Below are 13032 nucleotides of genomic sequence, written 5' to 3' on the forward strand. Positions count from 1 at the left end.
AAAAGTATATGTAAAAAAACTGGCAATAGTTAACTTGACAGTTCAAATCCAGCTATTTATTAAAATATAATAATAATTTAATTAGGTGTTAAATGTAAACATTTAAAACAAACTATTTAGCACACACTTAACACTTTAGAAATTTAGCACGTATTTGGTGTGGTAAATAAAATTCGTTATCATATTTAGTATCTCACTATAGTGGAATATTCCACTAAAATATATTAGCAGTAAATATATATTACATATTAAAGTAATATTAATATTTAACATGTTTATTTAAATGGATATGCTTAAAAAGCTCACATATACATTAATTTAATTTGTGGCTTTTGATTCCAATATCGCTTTTATAAAAAAGCAGGTGGAAGCAGGTGGAAAGGAACATAAAAAATTGGAAAACAAAAAATGGAAGACTGTATGTAAACAGATTTAGATCCTACATGGACTATATATTCACGTATGATGATGATGATGTCCATCATTTTTTATTTAGAAAGAACATTCTTTATATTTTTGTTATTTACAAGAATTTGATAATTTGGTATATAGATAGTTTGCTATATCGGATATTTTCTCAACCGAGAGACTACTGTATTACAGCCTTGTTTATGGGAGGTGTAATAATCCGTTTACCCACCATTTCACTTTACATCCTATATTAATTTGCTAAAGCTGTTACAGCACAACTTGATGTAGAATAATTTCATTATTTTTACAAAATTGTTGAATTTAAAAATATGTGCTGCTTTTAAAAAGCATGTATGTGCTTTATTTTAGCACTCTTTTTGAAATCAATTAAAAATTTGTAAATTAGTGGCTGAAATATTAACCAAATGTTTGCATATTTTATTTTTATAATTATTTTTTATTAATAAAATTATTGCAGTTCTGTTATTAGTATTATATTATTTAAATTTATAATATACTATATAATATTTGCTCTTATTTAATACATTTTTAAATAATTTAACTAAATAATTTATAATTTAACTATAACTATAACGTATAAAAACTTTAGTGATAAAGATTGATTAGTCTTTAAGAAAAAGAAAGTTCTAGCCATATCTTAATAAAATATCGTATTAAAAATTATAAAAGTAATAAATTTAAAATAAAATACTAAAAGTTATATACATTATAGTTTACATTATATCAGATATTTGTTAAACCAAATGACTAGTTAACTATTATATCCAAAAATTGGAATATAATTTTCAATCAAATTCAATTCAAAATCTTTATATATTAATTTATATATTACTAAAAAGAAATTGGAGAACAATAACTAATTAAGGCAATATTTCATAAAAGATTTTATATTAATTTACCAATGTTATTATAGCACAACTTGATATAGAATAAATTTATTATTTAAACAAAATTTGTAAATTTAAAAATCTGTGCTGCTTTTAAAACGCATAAATGTGCTTTATTTAAGCATTTTTCTTTTTTAATCAAAATATTTGTAAAGAATTGGTAACAAATAAAAATTAAATTTTTTCATATAATAAGTATATATGTCACCATATGTGTCACCATAGACTGCGTTATCATCTTAACAAAATGTGTCTGTCCGAAGAGATAGATTGTTGACTTTGCTTAGAAGCAGACGATACTTCCAGTTACGTTCTCTTTGACTGCTTAGCCTTTATCTGAGCCAGGAGGAGGTTAATCGGTCGAGAACTACACTCCCCTTCTGATATTAGGAGGACTCAACGGCTGTTGTTCTGGCTTTCATTCGGAAGGCGAAATGTCTTCTGCACAAAAGATCAACCATGGTCGCAATACTCTGCTCTGTTGGTACCCTATTTATACGTATTCTTATTCCTAAGTATATATGTGTTTTTATTTATTTTACTTTTATTTATTTTTAATGGAATGGTTTCAGTTAGATAGTAATATTATATTTCTAACTCTTTATACTTAATACTTTATTACTAAATAATATCTTATGCACAATTATTTAAGTTAAAGAGAATGATTAGTCATAAAAAATGCTTACTTAATAAAAAAAACTTCTGGAAATATTTGAATAGAATAACGTATTTAAAAAAAATAAATAAAAGTGATAATTATATCATAAAACAATAAAAGATATGTGCATTTTTGTTTACATTAAAACTAATATTATTTCTGTGGAAATATATGCATAATGATAAATAAAAAAAAATGTTATGTGTTAAATATTTATATTAACACGATAATTGCGTTAATAATATTTTATGTTTACATTTTCACTTATTTTGTTTAAATTATTTTCAACTAACTTAAAACAAAATTTATATTAAGAAAAAAATAATAAAATCTCGGCAGTTTAAATATAAAAAAAAAATTATTTTTATATATGTATTTATATGTATTTAAACAAAAATTGAATAATATATAATTATAGCAAAATATTTTATTTTCTCAGCAAAGAATTTTAATTTGTGTGATTCAAATTAATTTATGTAGATAAAATATATCTGAAAAATAAAATATAAATATATAATATATATAAATGTGATTGCGACTAATAAGCCGCTAGACGCCATTTTACTGTCGCCATTGCGTCAGAAATTCAAATGTTAGAAATTAAAAAAAAAGTATGAAAATCTTTTTGAACGCATAAAAATTGGAACAGAAAACGTAAATTAACACTTAACTTTGCATATAAGTGATATATTGTATATTTGTATATATGTATATATACTAAATTATATATACAAATGTTTGCATTTAGCGTAGTACGAGTATTTGGTATGTAAGATACAAGCGCGGTCACATGCTCCCGAAATACGCACGCAAATGTCGAGATAAATAAATTAAAAAAAATATCTATGTATATATATATATGAGTATTCAAAATAAGATAATATAAGATACAAAAGATTGTGAGAAAAAATATATATTTTTTTTTTGCTACAGAGTAAAAAATATTTGAAGAATGAAAATTTATTAAAAATGCGCGTGTTCAGATGTATTTCTGTGCTAAACAGCTAAGTCCACAAAAAAGTGGGTGTGAGTTGGCGTATGTATTAGATTTATAAATATTTTTTAAAAATCTTAAAATTTTTTTTTGAGTATATTTATTAGATTTTTACTTATACAAAAGATCAGTTAATATTAATACATACCATGAACTCCACTAGCAACGAAGCATATATTTACAACTTATTAGGCTACGTATTTCTTTATAATTATACAGGGTAATAAGTGACATCAATTCTTAAGTCGATATTTGATTCAAAAAAAAAAAAAATAAAAACGAGAATTGTTTCCTTTTTCAATACTAATTAAGATAGCAACTCTCAAAGATAAGAGCACTTGAAAAATAATAATTAAATTAAAAAAATTAATAAAAAAACTTAATTAAATCCTAATTATCTTAGAAACGTTACCTTGTTTCCATTTTAAATATCAATCGAGATAGAAACTCATAAAGAAAAGTCCTCTCAACATATGCATTACAATATAAAACCATTCCATTTTGAATATTAACCAAGATATAGTCTTTAAAAAGAAAAGCCTATCAATATACGCATACCATATATTCGAATAAAAAACCCAAACTATCCTAAATAAACTTTAACCAAATAGCTATAGCTTAGAAGTTGGTTTTATTTTAAATATTTAATTAGAAAATTTTGCTGTAGAAATACTTTCAATCAGAAAGTTCTAGCTATGTATATGATAAAGTTTTTACCCAAGTAGCTTGGTTCTACTTTGTTTATTAACTGATATACAGACTTCCTAACAAATCTCTATTCTTAGTATATTTCAAAATTATCTTAAAAAGTATCAAATCAAATAACTTAGTTTCAAGATAGAAACTCACAATGAAAAGTCTGTCCAAAAAAATATATTCAATTGAAAAACTCTCACTGTCTCAAAAAGTATTTTTCCAAATGGCATAGAGATTGGTTCCATATTGAATATTATGGATCTTGAAGAGTTGTTTAATGGTTCCATCTTGAATTTATTGTTATTAAAATAGTTTAGCTTAGAACGTGTTCATCAAACAATATACACAAATAGCTAACAAATACTCTAACTGTCTCAGAAAGTTCTTATCCAAATAAATGAATATTTGTTTCCATTTTCAATAATAATTGAGATAGCAGCTCTTAAAGAAATCTCTACCCAAAAAAGTATTTAATTGAACAGCTTAGAGCAGTGGTTTCTAACCAATGGTCCACGAGATGTTTAAAAATTGTCTGTGAATCAAAGTTAACAGGCATGGATACTTAGCTTGTAGTTTGTTCACTAAGACCTCACGTCTTAGTACCTAAACAGTCATAGGTATACATTATATATTATACCAGCGATGAATAGAGCATATTAAAATAGTCATATAGTTTATTATTCTTAAACATTGTAGTCTCTAGAGAGAGCAAAATATCATAGTGGTCAAAACAAAAGAAGGTTGGAACCATTTGCCTTAGAGGTTGGTTCTATTTTTAATATTAACCTTGATCGATTCATTTAAAGAAAAATCTACTGAGAAAATATATTCAATCGAAAAATACTAATTATCAAAAAATTTTTCCTTAAAATGTGTTTGAACAGATAGCTAAGGGATTGAACAGATAGCCTATAAGATAGCCTTCATTTTAAATATATTATAAACCCTAATATAGATTCTCAAAGAAACCCCATTTAATATATACAATCGATTAAGAAACCCTAACTATCTCAAAAAGTGTACATCCAAATAATTTAAGTTTGACACCAATTCTGCTCACATCAGAGAAAGAGTATAGAAAAGAGTGTTTGATGGAGTTGGAATTTCGTATGTGTTAGTATGACCCTGTATATATATCATGTTGGTATTAATAGATTGAAAAAATGAATGGAAAAATACCAAGCAATACTATTAAATTTAGTAACAATTATAGTTCAATGAATTTAGTGTACACCTGAATCAGAGAGCAATTATTTAGCTATAATTATAATTAGGTCAAAATTAAAATATGTATCGTGTAAAATATAATTTTAAAATTTATTTGAATAATAATTTGTATTCGTATGGAAGCAATTTGTAAATATTTTTCTTGTCCTTTAATGAACATGTCAATTTGTATACTTCAATTTGTATAAATCTATTTATATTGACATGTGTTTTGTTTATGCAAATTTGGTGTAAAGCTTTTTAATATTCTGAAACCTATTTCTACGCCCACATATTCCGGCTCAACCGTCATACGCATTACCCATATGTCGTCATAAATTTGGCAAAAATTATAAATAGAATTAAATTAGCACTTGGCATTTATTTAACTGAAAAGTTAAACTCAAACAACAGTCATAAATACTCAGTGAAAAATGTAATTACTGATTATAATACTAGTTTATACTATAGTAAAATATGTTTGAAATTGGGATATTCCATTTGGAACGAAAAAATGAACAATTGCTACCAATACTTGATAGCTGAAGGTATTTTGATTGTGGTAGATCAGTCCAGTCTGATGTTTCTATTCGTTTTTCTGACAGAATTGGAAGAAATTAACTATTTCTAAGCCACAAAATGGCTGTGGATCTATAAACAGTGAAGATATTTCGATCATGCCTATTTTGTCCACCATCACATGAAATTCATTTAATCCGTATTTGATTATCAGCTAACCATTTAGTTATATATTTCTCACTTTTTGAAATACGAAAATATCATTGAAAACTCTATTCCGATTTATTTTAAATATTTTTAAAAATGATTGGCGGAATTATTATTTATTTTTTATAGGTCTGTAATTACAATTGCATTCGCTTTAAAGTAAACAATTCATTATTATTTCATACATGGAGAAGATAAAAACCTATTTGCTTTATATATATTATAATATATGTGTTCGTAATTGCGGTTGCGATATGTAAACCCTTAAATTAAAATATACGTTAATAATAGTTTTTATCATAATACCATCTATATTGCCTTTAAGGTGAGTCACGCAATTTGCGAAAAAGTCAATTTGTAACAAAGTTTATTAACAAAAAAAATCGATAAACCTATAAAAGTTTAAATTACTGCTTTAAAGGATATATTTTCTCACTGAATGTAACTTAAACGAAAAAAATTTTTATTAATTACTCAAAGTGAATTTTAAATTAAATTAGATCATATTTAAATAATTATGAATACTTTAATAATTAGTACATAGGTATATATATTTAAATCAGAAAAATTTTATTATTATTATTAAATAATAGGCTATGAATGCACCCCACCCTAAAAGATCTATTGTGCACCTAAAGTTCAACTAAAACAATTCTAGACTATTTATAAGTCTCGTATTTGCTGTGGGTTTAATTTTACCTATTAGATTTGAGTTCAAGATCCCGCTTCCAAGTTGTAGAGATTATGTTCTGATGTTTCTTTCTCCTCATGACAGAGTCATTTTCTGCCACATCTATATTCTTCATGCGGTAATTGAGTTAACAGTGTTCTGTAAGTAGTTCACTGTAGAGTTTAATATCGTTTCTGCTTAGGTTAAGGACAGCGTCAACTTTGATGTGTTCAGAATGAATAAATCTTCTTCACTGTCGCATGCCTGTTTGGGCTCTCCAGTGTTTTGTTTCTCCCGTTCACATATTAAGTTATTTTTGAAGCTATTTGTCACCCCGTAGAAGGGCTCTGGACGAGAGTCTGCCATTTCATTGCCCGCATGCCCCAGTACACACATAAGAGTTACATAGTTCTTCGATGCTAAAGTATTGGGAAGTTTAAAACATTCCCAGACCAACTTCGATTGGAATGAAGAGTTTGCTAAAGATTTTATAGTTGCCTGAAGATTTAAGTCCATAAAATGTCTTTTATATTTATCATTAAATTAATTTTTAAAATATCAATATCAAAATCAATTATTCTATAATAGATTATGAATTATAATTAAATATTTATATATAGTTTCCAATATAAATAATTAAGTGAAAAGTAATAATGTTGTTCATATATAGTATATTTCTACGCAAAATCTATAAAAATTTATTTTTTATTTTTATTATTTATATATTTATACTCGTAGAATATAAATTTAAATAATTTATAAGTAAAATTTTTTATATTTTGATTTAATATATAATATGAATATTTTCTATATGAAAATACAAAATATCATAAAAATATAAAATATATATTATAATTTAAAATTATATTTAATAATATTTTTTTGTTTGTTTTTTTTCTTAGGGTCTGGAATATTTGTGTCACCTTCAGGTCTACTAGTTCGTACTGGTTCCGTTGGTGTTAGCTTTATAATATGGCTGGCCTGTGGTTTGCTGTCATTGTTTGGTAAGTAATTGTTGATCTCGTATAGATTTCATTTACAATACATTTTTAACCGCTGAACTATTAATATTGGTAACTAAATTCACTAATACTGAAGTTAACAATAATTAATTTACTAATTATTAATTTAGTCTAATGAATGAGATTTATTAATAGTAATTAAAAAAATAAATTTCAAAGATTAATAATACCAACAAACCAAATGGACAGTAATAAAATAGAGTTTTATTTAGGTTTTTTATATAATATTTTATATATATATTATTATTATTATTATATATAATATATATAGTTTATAGTTCATCGTAGGACTATTGTATCTTATCCTAACTATAGTCACTGAAGTACTTGTTTTCACTTCACGTTTATCTAGAAAAGTACTAATTTATTCTAGAACTATACTTAACTTCTTTTGTTTCGTGCATCAATTTATTAAGGAAAATTCTTCTCCCATATATAAGCTGAGCATTTTCCAAGAATATATATGGATGTTTATGTGTCCATAGTCTGTATTCCACGCGCTATACGCTTTTTCTAAAGACACTACCAGTCTTTACTACAATTATTGTTTTCAGTTCCGATCTATTCAGGTTTAATACTAGCCTGAAATTTCACTTCCCAAGTACGTCTTCGTTTGAGTTAAACGGATTAGTGTTGCCAGACAATGGGTACCAACACCATCTAGCGACAAGAAAATGCGTGTATTTACCAATATCACCCAGTATTTTATATTAAGTTTTTAAGAAATATTTTTTTTTACTTTACTATTGTGTTATAGTATGTCATATGATATGCTTGATTGCTTTGTCATTTATCGCATTTGAAATTAATTTCAAAAATAAACTTTGAATCAATGAGTATCTTTAAAAATGTACAGATGAATGAATGGCTTATCTTAAAAGGGTATTAAGTGCTCTAAATAGCAGAAGCGTTGAATTGAATCACTTGTCGATAATTGCATTTCATAATAAATTGATGACTAAAAATGCAATATAATTAACAGGAAATGGACTTAACCCGCGTTCCCTTAGGGTATTTTATAGCCATTGCTTTAGTACTTGAATCAACCAAGCGATTGGATTTAGATACAATGTAGATGTAGATACATGCATATACAGACTTTCATGTATTTACAACCAAGCTCAGTTTGCAAACAATTAATTGATGATAAATCTATTTATGTAAATAGATAATAAACAATAAACAATATTACATCAGATTCAAAAATAAACATTAAATATAGTCATAACAAAAGTATCGATTTCTAAATAAAAATCAACATTTTTCGGACTGATTTCTTAATAAAATTTTTAATTCATTCTCCGATTCCCTTGCCAATATCAATATTTAAGCAGTCTTTTCAGAACGTATTGCACATATTGAAGGTGTTAACGATGTAGTCAAAATATTGATGTTGAATTATAAATTACAGAATTAAAATTATTATGACTCGTAGATATAAAGATACTTTCTGTGCCATAAACATTTGCACTCGGAGGCACTGATTGCAGGCATTTTACACTCAGATGCAGATTCATTCAAATGGTGTGCAATTAATTTCAATGCTCATAAATACTGCGACGTATCTGAACTAATTCAATATAATTATTCAATTAAATTTCGAACAAATTTTGGCAATATTTCAAAATATAATTTACAAATCGAAATAGTTTTGTTTTTTGGTTTATTTAAAATTAGATAGTGCAATACCATGACATGCCTTCAATGTAACAATGAACTTTCTGCTATCATTTAAGTGAATTGTGTTCATTTTGATGTTGAAAGGATATAGAATTAACAGACTAGAAAATAATTGTTAATGAATTCAAATAAATTATATTTGGTATATAAAGACAATGTCTGTTTCCCAGACCATAAGTATTAACTTATGAATGATATCTAAAACTATTGGAATAGTCTTGAGAGAATTGGCAGGTAAAAAGCACATCTACCCTACCTTGTTAGTGTTCTAAGTCATAATGGGGATCCGTTATATCGGTTGGACTCAATAAGAAAAAACATACACCCAGCTCAGCATGTTAGAGATAGACTATAGTCACAACAATATTGCTGTTGCAATTCATACTGGAGATAAGCTAATGCTGGGGGTTTCAACTAACTGAAAACACACCGCGCAAACCATGTTAGAGGTAAACTATATTATACAGCAATGTTGTGGTGTATCCATGATGTAGTCAGAAATTAGAAGGGGGACGCCCTTAGTTTCTTTTCAGCAAACAGTAAGTACCGCTAGTTCGACTTATTCAGAAGAATTCTATTTAAAAGCAATGAAGATGAAAATTAAATTTTTGTATTGAGAGAACTAGGTTATAAACACGAGGGAGAGATGAAACTTTAAGATAATAGACTTAGAAGATATTAAAGTTCGTTTATCAAGAGTTACTAAGTAATTTTATCATTTCCAAAATGTCTTTTTCATACCCAGTTATACTGTTAAAATTTTCAGCAGGAATATTATCACACGACATTTATAAGTTTATAATTTGAAGCTGTTGATTGTTTACTATAGCAAGCAAAAGAATACAATTAGTAAAAGTAGTATTTAATAATTAGAGTGATTAGGTTATAGTTCATCTTGTACGCCTCTTGGGCGTATGCAAGAGTAATAACTCTTTGGCACCAATCGTAGTTACTCTTTATCGGTCTAAAATCGATCGTCTCTTTCTAAAAAGTAGGTAGTTATAAAGGTGCGGTTTTTAAGAGGGTACATCATCTTTGGTAGCGATGGATTAATACTTGATAAGTAACTGTTTTGTTAGTGTATGGATGGAGACACTCAAGATATAAGGATCAAACATTTTTCCAATTCAGTTTCAGATTGGTTGGGTTTAGGTTTGGTGTGTGCTTAGACAAATAAAAAATAATTATAAATAATTATTTTAATTAATATAATTAACGTTATTCTTTTCACTTTTTAGGCGCTTTATCATATGCTGAATTGGGGACAATGAATACTTCGTCTGGAGCAGAATGGGCTTACTTTATGGATGCATTTGGACCGGCACCAGCATTTTTATTCTCATGGGTATCAACGTTGGTGCTAAAGCCATCACAAATGGCTATTATTTGTCTCTCATTCGCACAATATGCAGTTGAAGCATTCGTTACGGAATGCGATCCACCAATGGCGGTTATTAAAATGGTTGCTTTGGTTGCGATAGGTATGACAAGCTATAAAATATCTCAAATAGTAGGATCTTAATGGTTAATTCTATTTTTTTATATATCTATTTCTAGTTATGATACTCTTTGTTAATTGTTATAGTGTAAATTTGGGTATGGCTGTGCAAAATATATTCACTGCTGCAAAATTGGTAGCTGTTTTAATAGTTATTAGCGGTGGTGCTTGGAAATTATTCCAAGGCAATACACAACATCTATCGAATGCATTTAGTGGACCTACACCCACCATGGGTGCAATAGCAACAGCTTTCTATACTGGCCTTTGGGCTTATGATGGCTGGAATAATTTAAATTATGTCACTGAGGAAATTAAAAATCCCAGCAAAAATTTACCACGTTCCATCGTAATTGGTATACCATTGGTGACACTTTGCTATGCACTCATAAATATATCATATCTGGCTGCTATGTCACCCACCGAAATGATTGATTCGGAAGCAGTTGCTGTTACATTTGGCAATCGCATATTGGGCGCTATGGCGTGGTTAATGCCATTAAGCGTCACGATCAGTACATTTGGCAGCGCAAATGGCACACTCTTCGCAGCGGGACGGTAAGGCATGAATCAATTCTTAGTACTTTTATTTTTTTTGTTCTTTTTAAAAGTTAAAAATGTGTTATGGGATAATGATATGGATCAATTAAAAATAAAAGATCATTAGTTGGATGCGCTGGTGACTTAATTTTTAATATAGAAGAATTTTTGCATTTAATTTTTTTAATATCTTCCAGTTTGTGTTTCGCTGCCAGCCGTGAAGGACATTTGCTTGACATACTATCCTATGTACATGTGCGCCGCCTAACACCAGCTCCAGGATTGATTTTCCATGTAAGTTGCTTATAAGTAATTATTCGCGATTAAGAATAGTAAAAAATTAAAAATTTATTATTATTTATTAATAATATGTTAATGTTGGAGTCTCAAAGTTACTTACGCTCGGGTAAACGAATAGATCCTTCCAAAGACCACTGATAATAGATATTTGGTTGAGTCCATGGTCAGCCCAAGAATTGATTTGATTAATATTAGGTTTTTGAATTAAAATTTTTTTTCATTATTAAAATAATAATTATTTATGGAGAGTTAAACCAATCGGTGTTTGCAAAGACCATTGACGATGCATGTTTGGTAGGGTAGACACAATAATTTATTTGATTAAATATTAGTTTTTGGATTAATAACACTGCAATGCTTACAACCACTTTTCAAACACAAAAACCTTAGCGCGAAGAACAGAAATCTGATCTACAGCTAGATAATTAGACCAGCACTACTTTATGAATGTGTCGCGTATAGCAAAGCTGTCGATTGTAAACTCCAGAAGCAACAAGTTGCTCAAAGTCAGGCTCTCCGAAGACTCTTCAAAGTGCCATGCTAAGAGACCTTAGAATAGATCCTGTCAAAAAATACGTAAGGGACAAAGCCCTGAAGCTATATACGAAAACCGACAAGTTGCCCTACTTAGCATTATCTAATCTAAGAAGAAGAATTAAAATTATTTATGGTTAATTAAACTAATAGAGATTTGTGCACTGCGACTTTGAGATCTATTTTAATCTCATGTATTGTTTTTCCCCAAGTCAGATTTGTTCGATAAATTATATCATTGAACTATTTTAACCTAGTCTTATATCTTTATCCTATATAAGATACCCACTTAGGTATTATTTTCGTCTATAGATCAGTGTAATTTCCTTGCTATGATTCGAATTTCTTTTTAAATATTTTGTCTATATTTATATATATTTAAAATATTCTTATAATATAAGAAATTTTTGTTCATTAAACAATAATAAAATATTAATATAAATAATTATAATTTTAATCAATTTTAATTTTTAATTTTAGTCACTCATTGCTGCAGCTATGGTGCTATATGGTACAATTGGTTCGTTAATTGACTTCTTCAGTTTCACCGCATGGATATTCTATGGCGGCTCCATGTTAGCGCTTATTGTGATGCGTTTCACCAAACCCAACTATCCAAGGCCATATAAAGTGCCTATTATCATTCCTGTTGTGGTCTTGGTGATATCAATGTACCTTGTAGTAGCGCCAATAATTGATATGCCGCGTATTGAGTACTTGTACGCTCTGGGATTCATACTAGCCGGTCTAATATTCTACGTGCCATTTGTCAAGTTAGGCATGACACCGAGATTTATGAGTAAGTCAGCTGATATGAATGCAAATAAACTACATATATATAATTAATTTATTTATTATTTTTTAGATAAAGTGACGTTATTTTTCCAACTGTTGCTGGAGGTGGTGCCTACATCAAGCATGAATATGTTCGATTAAAAATTGCTCAAGTTTGGGATATTATTACAATTTAAACTTATATTAAATATCAATATATCATTCACACATGTTGAGAGTAACTATGGAATAGTTGACACAAATATTCAAAGTACATGCGTTCTAACATTCATATTATAAATAATATATTATAAAATAATTATCTTTATAATCAAAATAAAATAAAAATTTATTTTGTAGTATTTAAGAAATAAAGGAATAGTTTTATATTGTTGTCGAATGCTAGTAGTTTCTT

General features: G+C 27.7%; 1 protein-coding gene across 2 annotated transcripts in view; it reads left to right on the forward strand.

The window, feature by feature from the left end:
* Window positions 1-12826, forward strand: part of LOC119671435 (b(0,+)-type amino acid transporter 1) — a 52228-nt gene extending 39402 nt beyond the window's left edge. For both annotated transcript variants that reach the window (XM_038082064.1, XM_038082063.1), the window contains exons 3-8: window positions 7172-7273; window positions 10210-10452; window positions 10529-11027; window positions 11207-11303; window positions 12324-12642; window positions 12709-12826. In XM_038082064.1, the coding sequence (XP_037937992.1) occupies window positions 7172-7273; window positions 10210-10452; window positions 10529-11027; window positions 11207-11303; window positions 12324-12642; window positions 12709-12779 (1331 nt within the window). In that variant the 3' untranslated portion in view covers window positions 12780-12826. The remainder of the gene's footprint in view (window positions 1-7171; window positions 7274-10209; window positions 10453-10528; window positions 11028-11206; window positions 11304-12323; window positions 12643-12708) is intronic.
* Window positions 12827-13032: the final 206 nt, after the last annotated feature.

This window comes from Teleopsis dalmanni, chromosome 1 (genome assembly GCF_002237135.1).
Source record: "Teleopsis dalmanni isolate 2A chromosome 1, ASM223713v2, whole genome shotgun sequence".
Classification (NCBI taxonomy): Eukaryota; Metazoa; Arthropoda; class Insecta; order Diptera; family Diopsidae; genus Teleopsis; species Teleopsis dalmanni.